This window comes from Pipra filicauda, unplaced genomic scaffold (genome assembly GCF_003945595.2).
Source record: "Pipra filicauda isolate LSUMZ 115617 unplaced genomic scaffold, ASM394559v2 scaffold139_size1960392_pilon, whole genome shotgun sequence".
Classification (NCBI taxonomy): domain Eukaryota; kingdom Metazoa; phylum Chordata; class Aves; order Passeriformes; family Pipridae; genus Pipra; species Pipra filicauda.
Window position 1 is genome coordinate 908743 of NW_024103873.1, and position 18374 is coordinate 927116.

Genomic DNA, 18374 nt, shown 5'->3' on the forward strand with positions numbered 1-18374 from the left:
GATAAATAATTAAAAGGTTTAAAAGAAAATGTATTTTCCAAACCATAAAAAAAAAGTAAAAGGCCAGTACTTAGGAAAAACATAGGAATTAATATATTGAACATTTCCTGGCTGGCAGGGTTAACAAATGAATTTATATTCTAGTCTATAGCCCTAGATGAAAAATGTTGTATTTTAGCAGAAACATGGGGGTTAAGTGGGCAATATTTCTTTTCAATAAACATAACTCCTTCCCAGGGAAAAATCTGGTTGTTCTTTGGTGGGAAGGGGAAATACCGTCAGAAGTCTGAGACCAACAATAAGATGCAGCACAAGAGAATGAGACCAGGAGGGGACATCCCCAGGCTGGGGTTCCCACAGGGCTCTGCCTCCACACTGAATTGCAGCATCACAACTGGGGTAGTTTTCTTGTGGTTCAAGTTTTGAGAGGAAATTTTTTGATGTTTTGAGTTTTCTGGAGGAGAAACTAATTGCAACTCATTTGACCCAAACAGTGATTGATGAAGTGCAGCAGCAACACACATTGCCCTGCCCTGTCCCAGCTGACTTAAAATTCTCTTCTCCTTCCTTCCCTTCCTTGGCAGAGGACCCTGACTGTCACTGGGTAACACTCCAATGCAGGAGTTCCTCCTGCACTGAGGGCTCTGCTCAATATAACTGGAAGAGGTCAAATATGGTCCTTAATTTACGAGAACCATTTCCTCCCTGTCTCAGGTCGGAGTCTCACAGAGTTCAGCTTCCAAAGGCAACTTTAGTGTTCCCAGTTAGAATATCCTTTGTACACCTGCATGATGAGACATCAGAGAAAGGCACTCCTGGGGTGAGTAGCGGGAGGCAAAGTGCTGTGTCAATGGTTTGCTGCCTGTTCCCACTCTGCTCTGGCAGCAGTGCTGCTCCAGGCAGATCTTCCAGCAGCAGTTGGGAGACGAGGAGTGGCAGCGGCTCCGGCAGCTGACGGATGAGCAGATCCCGGGCAGGGAGAGGGCATTTCTCCACATCCAGATCTGTTTTGCACAAAAACTGCAGACGTGCCCAAACCTTCCCAATATGCTGCAGAGCCGTGCAGCTGTCTCCTTCCTCAGCCCCTTCCAGATTCAAATGCAAATCAAATTTGATGGCCTCAGTCTGTAATTTCGTGCTGCGCAATCCCCTGCTATGCACATTAGGGAAACTGGAAGCGTCTTTTCCATCTATTTTCCTTTTAAATCGCTGGCAAGATTTGCATTAGGGCCGGATAAAATCCCTAAATGGGAATCTTCAAGGACTGTGACAGTTTTGCAAAGAAACTTTGCATGAAAGCAGATGATAACTCAGGTTAGCAGAGTTATCAATGAGTTTGGTCCTTGTCCCTCCATCTGCCCTGGAACCTGTCCCTGCCAGGGTGAGCTGGGCACAGGCTGAGGGGTTCGGTGCCCAAGGGTGCTGCTGATCTCACTCACAGAGGAGGGAAAGGAGGAGGAGGAGGAGCTGCTCACAGCTACCAAACACACTGCGAGGAGTCGCTGCCAACCGGCACAACTCAAAAACGCGGGGAGGAAATAAAGAATTAAAAGAAACATGAGACTTCCAAAACCTGCAATGGAGGCGGCCGAGGAGCATGAAGGCCCTGCCCGCGGGTGCCAGCCCGTGCCCCCCTGCCCCATGCAGCCCCGGGGGGGCCGTACTCACTGTTGGGGTCCACGCTCTCGCACAGCTCCGTCTTGGCCTCGCCGTTGGGGCGGTCGCTGGGCTTGTGGGACAGCCGGGAGGACATGGTGGCCGCCGTCACCACCGCCTTGAAGCTGCGCTTGCGCTTCTGCACGTTGAGCTCGGGGTGGAAGATGATGATGTAAACCTTGGGCATGTAGAGCATCCCCAGCGCCACCGACGCGCTGAGGTTCATGGATATCGTGAGTGTGGTGGTTTGTATGTAGAGCTGGGGGACACAACAAGGAGACACGGTTACACACCGGGGCACTGCAGGGGAACAGCAGCTCAGACATTAAATAACCCCTGACCAGCAGTTTGGAACGAGTTTGCAACCCAAGGGGTGTGAGCTGAGAGCTCTGCACTGCAAACACCACGAGGTCCAACACAAATCACCTGCCTGAGCCATCAACAGCCTCTGCGAGGCTCAGTCCTACAGACTTCACTGTCCTTACCAGCACAGTTCCCACAGTATGGTACAGTACAGCTTCCGTCTCTTTGTTTGGATTGAAATAATTCTGATATAAATTAAAACTTACGCCAACTGTAAGTTACAAAAGGGGAACTATAACAACATAGCTAGTAACACTTTCTTGCTTTTAAAAACATTGAGGAAAGTGGGATTTTCTCAGTTTTCCTGTACTTTAATTCTCTACAGTTCATTGAAACAACTTTGCAGAGAGTACACAGTGGTTTCTGTGCTCGTGACATTCAGTTATGCTCTTTATTAAGAAAAAATAGCATATTTTTAAGTCAGACAGTGGGTACATCCTGAGCACCTCTCCAGCCACAGGCTCCCTGATGTGGTTTTCCATGGGCTACTCCAGTGGGAACTGGCCTTACTGGGAGGTGACTCACCCTGGGGAGGGTTTGACCAAACATTTTCACCTCAGTCCTGGGCTGCTGCAAAAGCTGGAGCAGCAGAGCCCCAGGAAGGGGTTTCTCCAGCACACACGGGTGTTAATTTTTCTTTCTTGCTGCAGTGAAGGGGTCGAAGGTGAAACGATTATTTAATCAAAGGGGTCTTTTGCAGCACCTCCCAGCCAAGTTCCCACCTTGGAAATGCTGATGGGAGATAAAAGGAAAGGGAGAAAGGAGCGTTTGTAGAACAAGGCAGGCTGAGTGACACACAATGCTGCTCATGACAAATGGGAGCTGTGCAAAGATAAGGGAACTAATAGATATGCTTATTATGCAGAGCCTCAGTTTTATGTGTTTTATCTCTGCTTTGTGGTTTTACCAGTCAGACATAAAAATGCAGTTTACGTGAAACTATTTCATTTCTTATTTCACTTCTTCTGATAAACTCTGGAAAGCGCTTTAGATGAATGCAAATGGGTGACTTCAAGTACAAAGGATCAGATTCAACCCACAATGGGACTCTAATAACTCATGTGTGCCTTTTACAGCTGGCTGGTGAGCCTGGCAGCTCCCAGACCTGAGATTAAATTAAGAAATTAAGATGCAGATTTAATGGGAGATGCTCCAGTTTGACATGAATGAGAACTGGGATCGAGCTGATCCAGTCTGGAGGAGAGAAGGCTTTGGGGTGACCTAATGGGACCTTGCAGTGCCTGAAGGGAGCTCAGGGGAAAGGAGAGAGACTGTTAACAAGGGTCTGGAGTGCCAGGACAAGGGGGAATGGCTTCCCACTGCCAGAGGGCATTTGGGGATGCTGGGAAGGAATCCTTCCCTGGGAGGTGGTGAGGCCCTGGCACAGGTTGCCCAGAGAAGTTGTGGCTGCCCCTGGATCCCTGGAAGTGTCCAAGGCCAGGTTGGACAGGGCTTGGAGCACCCTGGGCTAGAGGAAGGTGCCCCTGCCCATGGCAGGGGGTGGAGCTGGATGAGCTTTGAGGTCCCTTCCAACCCAAACCATTCCAGGATTCTAATTGTTACCCCTGAGAAATGAAGGCTTTCTAAAAACAATGGGATGCTGGTCTGTGCAAGTCCCCTCCCATGGAGGGTTTGAAGCCACATTTCCCATGACAGAAGGACAAAGTCATTCTGGAGGATCACCCTCACTCACATCTCCTCTCTCAAGCAGATTCTGAATTTTGACAGATTTTGACTTCCCACACTGTTACAAATGCATGGACTTTGAAGCAGGCACTGGAGAAAACCCAACCCTGAGGACATCATTCACATGCAAAAGCACCCAGATTTTATCACTTCTTTTACATAAGTGATTTCCATTTGAATTTTAGATTTCTGTGTTTTCCAGATTCTTGCTTTATTCATGCAAATGACAAAAATTACCTTCAAAACCTTGAGAGAAAATTAGACTGGTCTGGAACACACACATCTAATAACCAGCAATTTTTACAGGACAAATTATATCAATGGATGATTTTGCATGAATGCGATTTCTCTGGGAAGAAAAGCACTGCAGGATCAGGCCTCTGACTCTTTGCTAACCCAGTGCAAAGATTTCCAGCTGCTGGGCCATGAGAACTGAACTTAGAGTTTATATAATAACTGAACTGATGGCTGCAAATTTAGAAAAGTCCCTTTAGAAGTCAGAAATCCTTTTTTGTACGCTAAAGCTTTGCCTTCAGTCTAATCAGGAGCAACTGCTCCTTTTCTCCAATTCAGCTTTCTAATTATGCACTGAATTGTGTTATTTTGCAATATGGAAATAAAGTGGTAACTTGAGATATTTTTGGACTCGTGTTATTACAAGCCAATTTATCTCACTTTTATATGGGAATTAAAACAAATGTTCTTACAGATGAAGTAGACAGTTTATAAATCTCCCAGAAGGCTCTTCCAGGTCATCTGAAGATTCCATCTCATTCTCTACATTATGTTGTGTAAATATAAGAATGAGAAACACTTTTTAATAAAAATGAAAATTAGCTTCCACTGCTTTATGTGCTTGTAAAAACATGGGAAGTAAAAAGTCCTGAATATCAATGTGCTCTCAGCCACCCTGGTGCCTGATGCCACTGCACAGGCTGTGTGGGGAGGGAAGGTCCTGCAGCACCACCCTGCTTTGGGCAGCACCCCCCTTCACTGACACAACCCCCAAACCAAACTCTGCTCCCGTTTCCTTGGGCAGTTTGATTTGTGGAAGTTTCAGGCACAGCCGTGTCCTTGCACAAGGATTGCACTCTCTGTTGTCTGGGAAATGCAGAATGTCACACGTGTGGCAGCTCTGCCAGCTCTCTGTCCTGCCCTGGCTCAGCAATCAGGGGTGGGAACAAGATGATCCTTAAGGTCCCTTCCAACCCAACCTGTTCCATCATTCTATGATGTGGTTTTACATTTATCATGACACCTTTACAGACCTTTGCCTTCCTGTGCTCCTGTGCTTCAGAGTGCCCTTGGCACAGTGTGAAACAACCCCTGTGCCCTCTGCAGTTCCAAGCCCACCTCAGGACCAGCACCAAGTTCCTGTGAACAGCATTTCTGAACAGAAGGATAAACTCCTGGTTACCTGGATGGGCCAGCTGTGAAACAGCCGTGCTCATGTCCAGCACTGCATGTCTGTGTGCCCAGGGAAGTGTCACCAGCCCAGGGACAATGCCAGTGTCACCAGCCCAGGGACAACACCACCAGCCCAGAGACAGCGTCACACCCCGAGCAGGGCAGGGTGTGAGCAGTTCTGTCCTTCCCGTTCCTGGCAGCAGGAGGCTCAGAACACCACAGGGAAATTGGAGTCCTGTTCCAAGCCATCCCCCCTGCAGAGCCCGTGCACAGGCAGCCAGCACACAGCAAACAGCTCCAAAAGGACTAATTTCCAATTCCCTCTGCCTGTTCTTCTGATGTCACCCTGTCAAAGCCAATGTGCATTTTCATGTCCTAAGAGCACCCAACAGATCGAGGCTTTCAGCTGGCAGTTCACAGGCAAACTGTGGAGTAAAGATGAAGTAAACTGAGGTATTTTACATATATTGAGTATTTGAGCTCAATATTTTATACAACTCATTCCCTTATAATAGAAGCCTCCTTATGTAAGAAATTTGCATACATCATAAATAAATATTTATGGCTTATATCTGTAATTTGTATAATAATTCAAAATAGCAAATGTTAAAGCACTTGCTCTGAGGGTTATGATGCAGATACAGAAGGAGGAGGAATTTTGTCTCTCTTGCCTGCAAGAGAAACTCAACATGTTATCTAGAAGGAAATTAAATTAGCCAGATAACTGGACAGAGCAGCAATGGAAAAGCAAGTTGCTGCTTTCAAAGCAGCTAAAAAGAAATGGAAGCAGTATCAGAGACAGTCCCACAAGTCAGACAGTTTATACAGCCAATATTCTGCATAGAATCCCCAGCCTTGGAAAAAGAGCTGCCTTCGCTTTCTGCAGCAGGTACAGAGACAACAAAGATGCCCAGGAACTGCTTGGAGTCACTTGGGAGTTGCTCAGCCAAGAAATGAGCAGTGCTGGCCCTGGCTCAGGTCACCAAAGCATTGAAGGTGTTTGGAGCAGGTGCCTCCCTGGAACTGACTCCTGAATTCCACTGTCCTTGAAGCAGAAATCTGGCCCAGAAGGATGTGCAGGAAAACAGTCTGGCAAGGACAGGAACGTTTGAACTGAGGTCTGTGCATCCCCACCACTGACACAGGGGGAAGTTCTGCCTCCTGTAGTTCACCTGCACTTGTTCTGTGCTCCTGCACCCCCAGCACTGCCCTGAGCCTGCTGGCCCTGGCTGGGGGGACAATCGTGGGTCCTGCTGCAGATCCACGTGGGGGGGCAGCCAGAGGGGGTGGCAAGGCTGTGAACCCTGTGCAGGTCACAGTGAGGACAAGCCCTCCCTGCCCTGGCCCTGGGAACAGAGGTGGTGACAATGGAGAGACAGAAAACAGCTGCAGGAACCTCTCCTTACTTTTGGTCCATGCTAATTCCATGTCCATGGACGATGACCACCAGAATTTGAAATGGATGAAGTTTTCCCACAGGATCCCAGCCAAGGCTGTTACCCAGTGCAGTTCTGTCCACAACATGAGTGTCCTGAGACCCACCAAAGCACTTCTTGTGGGTCACTAAAGGGTCTTCAGTGAGAAGAAATGTCAGTCACAGCTGGGCTTGGCTGTATTTCAGACACAGACAGGAGGGAATAGCTCCAGAAATCCCATTATCAATCCTCAGAACTGTCTAATATCTCTTGCTTGGCATTCCTGTTTGTTATAATAGCTCTAAAATAAGTTACACATCACCAAAAGAGACAAACACAAAGTGCAACAGAAGTAATGTACATCCCCAACTTCTATTATTAAAATAATGGCTTTTCCCTCTCTCACGGGCTGAGCACTTGCTTTTTCTGAGCTAGAAATAATTCTTCATCTGTCACTTTTTCCAAAAAAACCAAAAAACCAGGAAAAATGAGAAAGCCTTCATTGCAGAGCTCCCCTTGCTTCTGCACTGCTAAATTGACTGACACACAATCTTGGCATTTGAGGGTATTCACAGCCAGACTTCGGCTGCTGTTGTAAATCATATTTCTCCACACTTATTGCATTTTATTCATTTTATACATGACCAGAGATTAGAGTTCAAATGAAATAGATTTTGCTATCCTTCTTACATTCCAAATGGCCCCACTCTAGAAATCTTTAATTTTACTCCAACTATTGAATAATTCAATGTAAAAGGAGAAAAAAAACAATCACCGACCCTGTGACACGCAGTTTGAGATGGTGAGGAAAATAAAGCAGGACCCCAGGGCTGTGTCCCTGCAGCCTGGTGAGCCCTCACAGCACGGGGACCATCTGGCAGGGACACGACTGGCACCGGAGCCACCGGAGGAATGGCCACCCCAGGGGGCTCTGGGAAGGGGAAAGATGGGGCAAGAGCCAGGCATGAGCCAACCCTCGCCCTGAAACGTGGTTTGAGAAGGTGTGATCATGAACTGACCCTTTTCCAGCAATATAAGATCATGGAATCACAGAATGGTTGGAGCTGGAAGGGACCTTAAAGCTCATCCAGTTCCACCCTCCACTGTCCCGGGTTGCTCAGGGATAGTGGTGATGCTCTGCAATCACCCAGATCTGCCACCACCATCCTCCAGCCTTAGTTTCAAGAGAAAAGTTGTGGAAGAGTTGAAAGCATCCCATCAGACCAACCATGAGCATCCAGGGGGAAGCCAGCACAGCAGAAACCCTCAGGGTGGACTTCCCAGAAATATCCTGAGGATCAAACCTTGCCCAGCCAGCCCTCCCACACACACACTGCTTCCTCCCCAAACAGCCACCCAGGGAACACAGGCAAAGCTCTCTCACAATTTCTCTTGCATTATTAAAGCATTCTAAATAGAAAAGAAACCCAGGCCACACCATTTCAAGACAATTCCATTTACATTAGGAACGAGCAGGAGGAGCATCAGGGAAAGGTATCGACTATAGAAAGTAAAACAAAGTGCAAGTTAATGTGTGTATAAGTAAACACACAGATGGGCAAGTAAATGGGGAACTAAAAATACTATGGCCCTCATAAATGGTCATGCATAACAAATCAGGTTTAAAGAATCTGGCATGCAGAGAAGCCTCTCAGCTTTCTGGAACTTTACTTTGCAGTCATTCAGGATACACAGAGCTAATAAATAGTCAAAAAAAAACCCAAGAATAAAGAGGTATTTTTTAAAACAGAACTTTAGATGCCAGTTGTGTTGAGGTGAACCTCTCTGATCACCAGGTAAAGGAATTAAATGCTCTTAGAAGACGTCTCCATCAGATCAAGAGGTGCTGGCATTTAGTACCCAAGACAGGAAAACCTGGAGTAGTGTTTGGGTTTCTCACACTGGAGGTACTTTTCTCTGGAGTAAAGAACCCCTGGTTTGGAGAAGAGTGAGCAGTGCCAGGACAAGGGGAAATGGCTTCAAATGGAAAGAGAGCAGGGCTAGAAACCAAGTACATGTGGCACTGCACAGTATGGTTTAGTGGACATGGGTATTTGTTCAAGCGATGATCTTGGAGGTCTTTTCCAACCTTGATGATTCTCTATTCCAACCCCATTGCCATCACTTCTTGGGATAAACCTGAGAAGGACCAAACATTTCTCTTTCCCCCTTTGCATGGAGCCTTTTGGAAGGCAAGGTACGAATCATCTCCAGATGTAAAGAATCTTCCTCTGAGGAAAAGCAGGATGGAAACCCACCAGCAGGAGCTTCTACAGCTCCCTTTGGCTCCCAGGTTGGCTCTTCACACACAGAGCACTCCTGTCAGGGTGGCAGAGGAGGGGACATGGTGTGTGTTGTGCAGGGGGCTCCTCTGCACAGGTCAGGTCAGGTCCCAACCAGCCACAGGCTCGGCAGTGAGAGCAGCTCCTGGGTCTGCACGAGGTTGTCATGGCAATGGAACTGTGAGTGCAGGCCAGGGGAGCTGCAGCTCTGCCTTGACAGCCAAAATTATCCATAGCCTGGAAACAGGAGGCACCAGTGCCCTGATGGTTTTCTCCCTGCTCAACACTTCAGCCAGGCTGGGGCTGCAATTCCCTTGGCTTTCACTGCCCAGGAAATCACTCAGCTGCATGTCAGGACAGCAACCAGCCCCTTCAGATAAGGTGGTCAGTCTTGCAATGAATTCATAATCCAGAATAAATATGAGCATTTCCATAGCTCTCTCATCACATGCAGTAACCCAGTAAGCCAATGCTGAGGGGGGGAAAAAGAAGGCAAATAAAAAAGCCAAGCCCCAAACCAGCCTTGTGTGAGGGGCCAATCTCAGCCAGTGCTGCAGGGCAGCCCCAGGAGGGGGATCTCCTGGAGTTCAGAGGGAGCTGGGAAGGCTCATGTGCACACTCAGTGCCTGCCCCACTCCAACTTCAACACTTTTCTGTCCTTTCACTCCAATTTTTGTCCCCCCAATCCAGCCACATGAACGTTTTATTTCTGTCCAGCCCCTTTAGCCCAGCTGGGAGGATTTCTCTGAGATAAAATGGTACTGATTGTGGTCACCTCCCTTCCTCCCTGGCTGTGGCCCTGCTCTGAACCCCACAAAAGGCAATGGGAACATTCCAATGTCAGTGAAGTTTCACCCAGGCCTGTACTGAGAATATATTCCATATATTTGCATACCAAGTATGATCTAATTCTTCTTGGAGACCTTCAGGGGAACTCGAAGTGCAAGCTGGTGTCAGGGAGGAGGGGGGAAGGAAAAGGCTAATCCTACACTTATCACTTCTCTTTAGAGCACTTTAGAGTAGAACACTGGTAATAAAAAGCACTGTCAAATATGTATGTACATATGAAGCAAGCCAGCTGACTTTTGAAATGATAATGTAATTATTATTTAAACCAGAGCATTTACATATTGCTTTGGCTACTTAGAAACAAACTTGTGGCTGGAGGTGTCCTTTGGCAGCACAGGGCTGGTCAGGAGCATGTGGGACCATGCAGGACTGCATTCCAGTACCAAGAGCAGTTGGCATTTGCAGCCAATCAGTCACTTGAACTGGTTATTTATTCATTTATTTATTTATTACCATGCCCAGAGAAGCTGTGGCTGCCCCATCCCTGGGAGTGTCCAAGGCCAGGTTGGACGGGGCTTGGAGCACCCTGGGACAGTGGGAGGTGTCCCTGCCCATGGCAGGGGTGGCACTGGATGGGCTTTAATGCTCTTCTGACCCAACCATTCTATGAAAATGATTTAATTTTCTAAAGGATGAAGGTGAACAGAGAGTGGGGTAGAGCTGCCTAGAGAAATGGAAGATTCATGGATAAAGTATCAAAGCCTTCATCCCTCACCAGCTAACATTATGATTTAAACCCTGGCACAAGAAGGAAAATAATTCCTTGTAATAAAAAAATAAACGTTAAGCCCCCAACCAACCAATCAAAGGGATTTCAGACGTGGGGTGTGGGCGGCAGACCTTGGTTTACCCCACACATGGTTTCAAATGCGCCCACAAGAAGGATGACCCCAAATAGTTTCCCCCAGATGCACCCCTGAAGCTCTGCCAGTAAACCGCAGCATCCTCCCGTCTGAAAATGCCCTTCCTGAGGCTCAGCCCCAGCCCTGTGATCACAGCCAGGTTCGTGCCCGTCCCTCCCACCACAGCCCCCTCCTCTCGCCCATCGCGGGGGCTCCCGGCGCTCCCCGACATCCAGCGCTGCCCTGGTCCAGAGGGCTCCCCTGTCCCCTCCCACACCTCAGCATCCTCCATCCCGCGGGAACGCGGCCGGGCCGGGAGAGACACGTCAGGAATCCAGAAAACTCCGGGATTATTTCGGCGCAGTCATTCCCGCGGTACAGGGGCACTAGGAGGTGTTAGTTTTCTCTATTATTCCTTCAGAGCTGCGCAAGTTTGCATTTAATTAACTCGGTGACTCGAGCCAGCCAATTCTTGTTGCTACTAATGTATCACAATTAGAACAAACCGTTACCATGGTAACTGCACAATCCATCATAATTCCTACACCGCCTGCCTTGCGTTTGTGCAGTCCTGGGGTTCTGTGGCACGCAGATGGGCGGTTATTGTTATGCTAAACTGGGAATGGGTAATCCCACAATACAAGATGATTTAGGTGCTCATTTAAGTGAGATTTAATTACAAAAAGTCTATCATTTTAGGAACTGCCAAATTCCAGTCATTCCACGATCCCCCATATCGTTGGGAGGTGCCCCTGTGCTAATTCACAGCATCACAAAGAGCTTCCTCTCTTAATTATCAAACATTGCCTTTTGTATCGTAAGAATAACCCAAATCTCCATCTCAAATTAGATGCTGCAATAACAATTTACAGCAATATCCAAATAATTTTCCAGTGTGGTTTCATGAGGTCATACCATGTCCTGCATTATCCCACCACAGCTCTCAATTCCTCTTTACCAGCTCCAAGTTAACTCTGGAATTAGCTCCCACATGTCACACCTCAGAGGCAACACTGAACTCACTCTGAATTATTTAGAGCTCCTTAGCAGCAGTTTCACTTGGGGTACTCAAGCTGAAAGGAATCTGGAGTATTACAGGGTGAGAAAAAAGGGGATTTTAAGCCAAAATCAGCTCAAATGTTTAACTCATCCACGGTCTGACAAAAGCTAATGGCCCACAGACCCTATTTTGCATCTTTAACTTATTAAATACGTTTTAACAGGATGAAAAACCAAACCCTGTTTGTTGCTGCCCCCTGAGCTGCACATCACCTCACCCTGAACCACTGTATTTACTGACTGCTGTGCCCTGGCACACGGGAGGAATAAACGGGGAGTATTTGTACCTCCTTGGTCTCTGCATGAGGAAGCCACAAGGAAGCTTGTAAATACAAAGCTGAATTTGTGACAAACTGTACCTTCTGTCAGCGACGAGCCCGGGGCCCCAGGGGAGAGAAAGCATCCACAGGAGGAGTTTTTCCGAGTGTGTAATTGCAATCCGGCCGAGCCAGCCCTGCTCCCGCAGGGAAGTTGACTCTAATAAATGTTCTCTCAGGCATTACCTCCCGAGCCCAGGGGGCAGCGCCGGGCTCTGCACGGCCCCCGTGCTCCGCAGCCACCGCCTCGGCTTTGTGCTGGGTTCTTCCCAAGAAGTCCTTGCTCGGGTCCAAGTCAGACTAAATCCAGAGCCAGCGCTCGGCACACGCAGCAATTACCGACAGGGAGATTGAGAGGCCCTGACCTTTCTTTCTTATCTTCAGTCATTATCAGATTTCATCTTCCAGTCAATAAAATCCGCTACAACGACATTGATTTTGAAGTTCTGGAGAATCAAATCACTTGATTTCCTTGGTCCTCCAATTAAAGCACCAGCATAAATCTTAACTACTTCCTAATACCAGTTTTCACAAGACTTTCTCCAGCTGTAATCGCGTTTAAGCACCTTGGTTAAACTAATTGATTTCCATTCCCCCTAGTTACCATCACCTAACACAGTCAGTGCTGAGCCTTCCGGTGTATCCACTCTCCAGTTCACGGGTGAATTACTGTGGTAGTTCAGTTGTTAGCAGGATCTGTTCCACCACTAAAAAGAGCTATCTTGCCTTCAAATTATATTTAATTATCTCCGTTAAACATTACAGGCTGCTCTGATGCTGGCAATGTAAATCAGAGGGAACAAGAGGACGATGATAGCACACTGTTCATCACAGGTTTTGTCCTCCTACTCTCTCTGCGCTCCCTGAAGTGTCTCAAGAGGTAAGGCCAAGGCAGATCTTGTGAGCACTCGAGCTATTCACTTCTCAATACACTCGTGACTTTTTACTGGTGAAACCATGAGACTCAGGGGCATGGGCAGGGTTAAACCTCAGCTTTCCCTGCTCTGGCAGAGGCAGTTAAGGGCTGAATGGATGTTGTTTAATGGGCAATTAGCAGCGTAAGAAAAGCTGTTATTGCTGAGTGAGCAACCCCTCCTTTGTAAATACGAGTTTCACCTCATTCCTCCCCGCTGGGTTTTGTCACCACAGATACTTCAGCCGTTCAAAGGCCAAACGCCAACACAGCTTGAATAATCTCCTGGTGGAGCCCTGACGTCATTAGCTGAGAAGCGCTAAACCTGGGAAACCCTTTCAGAAAGGCGTGACAATTACCGAGGTCACCGCTGCCCGTGGGCTGAGCCGTCAGGGGACCCGGCTGGGAAATACCTGCCAGGGAAGGGAGCTTGTCCTGTGCAATACGCTGTGGGTACAGTCCAGGTGCCGCCCGCCCCCTGCCACTGCACTGCTCACTTCGGGAAAGAAAACGCGCGGATCTGCAGCTCCTGCGGCTGCCACAGGGCAGAGCCGGGCACCATCAGCACAGGCGGAGTTTAACACGGAAACCATGGCAAAGCACGAACTTGCAGAAGGAAAAGGTCTGCCTTGGTTTTCTTTCACACTCCGCTGGTGCCAGCCCGCGGGGGTGGCTCTGCCGCAGCCATGGGCAGAGGGGACGGGCTCCTGCCCCCCAAACCCTGCCGGTGTCACAGACGGGGCAGTGCCCCGGCACAGCTCCTGCCCCCCAAACCCTGCCGGTGTCACAGACGGGGCAGTGCCCCGGCACAGCTCCGGCCCCGCTCCCCTGTGCTGCTGCACCTCCACTCCCGCAGCCTCGCCCAGCCGCGGGGAGGGCCGTGCTGCTCCACCGACTTCCCTTCTCTAACAGGGGGAAACGATAAAAACACAGTCTTCCTCTGATCTCTCCACCAGGTTCCCTTTTCTCTTCCCATCTGCCTCCTTGTCCCTCCATGGGAGCAGCTCCTCTCGTGTCAGTCGTGGACTGCACTTCTCTTTGAGAGCCTTTTCACTTGTCATAAGGCATCGATCCTCTGCCAACAGTTCTCAGCCGCTTTCTGTCCTAAAACATCATCGATGTCCCTGAAGTGCCAGGGACACACGGGCGGAGTGGGAACCGCTGACACCCCCGTGCCTGGTGCCCAGGGGGCTCTGGCTGTGCTCGCTGTACAACAGGGACCCCTCAGTCCCTCCCCGACGTGAATCGGTGTCAGAGCACTGCAGGGACCACAGGACATGTCCTGCTGGTGCCTGTGCGGCTCCCCCAGCACTGACAACCCCACAAGGCACAACACGACTGGGGTGCAGCACCCCCAGCTCTGCTGCCTGGCAAGGAAGATCCTCCCTGGCTGTTTTGGCTGAATCCTTCTGGATGAAGACAAACCCAGATTTTAAAAGAGCTGTTGTTTCAAAATACAGAAACATAAACATGCCCCGAATCCCTTTTGACAGGATACAGTTGGGACACAAGTTTTTTGCTTCAGTCTACAAGAATTCACTGTTATTTCTTTTTAAGCTTCTGCTAAGCTTATGCCTCAAAGACAAAACACAAGACAATTTCTATGACTATGATGGTTTCTACTTTTATTACTATTACAGGCCTGCTTAAACCACTTAAAACAACAAATAATCCTTCAGGTCAATATTTTTGCGTATAGTAAAACCTCCTCTTTGCCTTGCATTGAATTGCCCTTGCTAGAGTGAAAATGCTCTTTCCAGAGTAGCTGTTTCCTTCCCCTGCAAACCCAGCAATATTTGGCTCACTGGTACACACAGAGGACCTGACGTTTTGGTGTTAGAGGATCTTAGAGTAAACTGCCATGATCTCCAGGACCACTGGAAGCCTTGCTTTGTAGTGGGGAGATTTCCCTACCAGTGCCTGCAACTTTGGATTTTTTACTGATTTCGTAGGAATTTTTTGGCCGAAGGACAGTACCTTTAGATTAGATAAAAGGAAGAAATCCTTCCCTGTGAGGGTGGGGAGGCCCTGGCACAGGTTGCCCAGAGAAGCTGTGGCTGCCCCATCCCTGGAAGTGTCCAAGGCCAGGTTGGACGGGGCTTGGAGCAACCTGGGCTAGTGGAAGGTGTCCCTGCCCATGGCAGGGGGTGGGATTGGATGGGCTTTAGGGTCCCTTCCATGATTCTGTGAATGGGTAGCTCCAAAGTTGAATGTTCCCTTCATTCCTCACTGGTTTGGGGCAGGATGATGCCATGGCACTGCCCATGGGAAGTCACCACTCTGCAATGCCCATCCCACAAGCTCCCTGACCAGTGCAGTTCACCTGGCTGCCTCCTGCCTCTCTCCTGGCAGTGTCTTTGCTCCTTCCACTTTGTTTCTGTTTATTCTAAAGCAAACAGAAGAAAATTTCCACTCCAGCTGCGTGACAGAAGTACGGGCAATAGAGGATGCTCCTTCTGCTTGAGGGTACTTGATTTGGGGCCTTTGCAGCCTGCTTTCATAAGCCACTCACAGACAGTGACAAAAGTGCTTAAGGACCCATTCTTTCTGCTGAAAGCCTTGATCAAACAAAACCCTGATTCCAGCATCCAAGTTCAGCAAGAAAATTGAGAAACATCTGCATAACTCACATTGTATTGAATAAGCCCTTCATGGTTTTCCTTTTGTTGCTGGATGAGCTTAGAATCAGCAGCCATTATTTCTTACTCAAAATATCATTATTATGTTTCTACAATACCCGTGGGGTTCAGAAGCTGGCTGTGATCTGCTCACAGAAATGCTCCTTCAGCTCCTGGTGTTTGGCTCCCAACGCTGGCCAGGAGCTCCGGGGTTTCTCTGCAAAGATCATTAACTCTTGTTCAAGCACAGGGGGACTGAGGATTTCTGCAGCAAAAGTCAGACTGAACCATCCAGCACAGACCCAGCAGAGCACACCAACCTCTGGCCAACTCTTGGGGATAATCCTATTGAGACTGACACAGGGAATGACCTTCCAGTACCACTCAGAGTCATCCCACCCCAAAAATGCATATACTGGAAGAGAATCAGAGTTACAGGAATACATCAATCCCTCTGGGAAACCACATCATCTTTGTAATATACTTATGTCAGACCTCGCATATGCAGGAATTTCAAAATAACCACTGAACTCTTAGACAATCGTTAGGGTTGGAAAAGACCTTTGGGGTCATCAAGTCCTGCCATCAACCCAGCACCACCACGTTCACCACAAGCTATGTCCTCAAGTGCCACCTTCTCATGTTTTTTGAACACTTCCAGGGATGGTTTCACAATGTTTGTGAAGATACCTTATCACAAATCCAAACTACCAGCAAAGACATTCAAACACAAACTCACTCCCCTGCCCCCGTTTGGGGCAAATAATTTTACAATTAATTCCTTGTTAACTATCTTTGAAGAGCTGTTTTATAATTATACATTCAGCCCTTGTTCCTATACACAGCTACCTCTAGTCCAGCACTACTCAGAGTGTTATTCCCAAAACAGGGTTTGGCAAGACTGAGATTTTCCCTTTGCTGCCACAGAAATGCATCAAACTGGAACCCCCCCAGCCCCGCCCAGCAGCGGGGAATGGTCGATGCAACAGCTCTGCTGGGGAAATTGTGTTGTCAGCTCAAGTGAGTTTGACATTCAGAGCTATCACAACGCAAGCAAAGAGAAAAGTTTCATCAACACAGTAATTACTCCTCTGGACTCAGCGGAGCCGCAATTATTTCCCGGTGAGGGGCTGTCAGTTTGTGCTGCAGATAAAAACTGTTGATAGGGCTGCCAGGGGCCTGTGCAGAGATGGCTTTTCAGATGTAAAACCCTCCTGGCAATTCTACAGTTTCTGAAAAAAATAAGGATCCAAAAAAGTACATGTCAACACTACGCATTAAACACCTACACGTTTTTTCCTTTTAAAATTGTGTTGCTTTTTAGCCAAAGGCAGTGAAGTTCGCACTAGAAATTCCAGGGGAAAAAACCCCCTTTCTTCCCCTCTTTTCCTCTTTTGAAAACAGTTCAGTGCCTGTGTGTGCACTGGACAGGGGCAGTGGTGCCCTGCACAGGGGTGGTGAACCCGAGAGCCACAGCTGGGCTCACACAGGCCATGTGCAAAGGCACCAAAGATGTTCCTAAAGCTGCTGTTCTGGTCAGTGGGAGATTGTGCAGAGCTGGGACTCGTGGTTAACTGGGCAGAGTGGGAATGCAGGAGGTTGAGGAGGAGCTGGCTCTGACTCCTCGTGCCAGTGACTTGGTGCAGCACCTCGGCTGCACCAGTGGTGTGGAGGGAGGGTCAGGTTGGATCTCGGGGAAAGGTTCTTCCCCCCGAGGGTGGCTGGCACTGCCCAGGCTCCCCAGGGCAGTGGGTACAGCACCAAGGCTGCCAGAGCCCCAGAAAGGTTTGGATGATCCTCTCAGGGACAGGGAGGGATTGTTGGGGTGTCTGTGCAGGGCCAGGGGTTGGACTGGATGGTCCTTGTGGGTCCCTCCCAGCTCAGGAGATTCCATGATTCTATACTTTTCCCCTCTACAATTCCACCTCCTTTCTGGGTTCCATTCATTTCTCCATCTTCCAAATAGTTTTTTTTTTCCTGCCTCCTCTGCACAGATGGGAATGGAAAAGGCTGGAATCATCACAGCAAAGAGATCCCTCAGTGTTGACATCAGACATCAAAGCTGCTGCTCTCAGGCTTCAAAGGGTCCCTTGGGGACGTTAACAAAGTCCTTTCTGCTTAAACGAATCCATCTCCACTATGAGACAGCACATACAAATTCAAATGTGGTATTATTGCTCCATTATGCAGATACCTGCTCCAATAATTGAAAATTCCACAAAAAGAATTGATTGTTAATTATCTTTTAGCTCTCCCCTCTACCTTCCTGTGAGGAATTACTGTAGGAGCAGGAACACGAGGACTGTGCCACCTCTGCTGCCTGTCAGCTGTGGCAGCCCCTGGCTGGGATGTACCCCCTCCTCAGGTAATTATGTGGAACATGATTGTGGCCTTGGGCTCTGCCTGCTCAGTGTTTGCAATTAGATTGGACTACAAAAGTACATATTAACATTAAAGGAGCATTACAGGGCAGCAAACGTGATAAACCAGAGCCCTGGTACTGCACCTTCTGCTTCTGCTCTTTGAAGAATCATAATCACCATTAATTTATGGGCTGCTGAGGAGGATCTAATTACTCCAGTCAGCCCTTATTTCACTCAGAGTGTGCATGGCTGCTGTTACCTGCCTTTCAATACCTGCCTTGACAGCACAGACCTGCAATGCCAGTGCTCCTGCAGCCTTTCCCCTGCCTGACTGAACCTGCAGGGTTCTGAATGTGGTCAGATGGGAGATCCCCAAGACTCCCAAGATGGGATCAACCACAGGCAGAAATCCCTCTTCCAGAGGAACCCTGCCTTGGCAATCCAGTGTGGGGAATACATTTACTGCCAACACATCTTCATTTTCCAAGATGCTGCCTTGAAGAAGAGAAGCCTCCCAGCAAAGCACAGGGAGAGGAAAACAAGTGTGTGGCAAAGGATGGACAACTCCAGAACTCAGAATTCCTGCAGCACTCACCACTTCATT

General features: G+C 48.4%; 1 protein-coding gene across 6 annotated transcripts in view; it reads right to left on the reverse strand.

Moving 5' to 3' along the window:
* The window catches only part of GRM7 (glutamate metabotropic receptor 7), a 227238-nt gene that overhangs the window by 19493 nt on the left and 189371 nt on the right, over positions 1-18374 (reverse strand). For all 6 annotated transcript variants that reach the window (XR_005562453.1, XR_003545520.2, XM_027746429.2 and 3 more), the window contains exon 9: positions 1669-1915. Coding sequence is in view for 4 of the 6 variants with exons in the window: in XM_027746429.2 (XP_027602230.1) it covers positions 1669-1915 (247 nt within the window). In the remaining 2 variants the exon portion in view is untranslated. The remainder of the gene's footprint in view (positions 1-1668; positions 1916-18374) is intronic.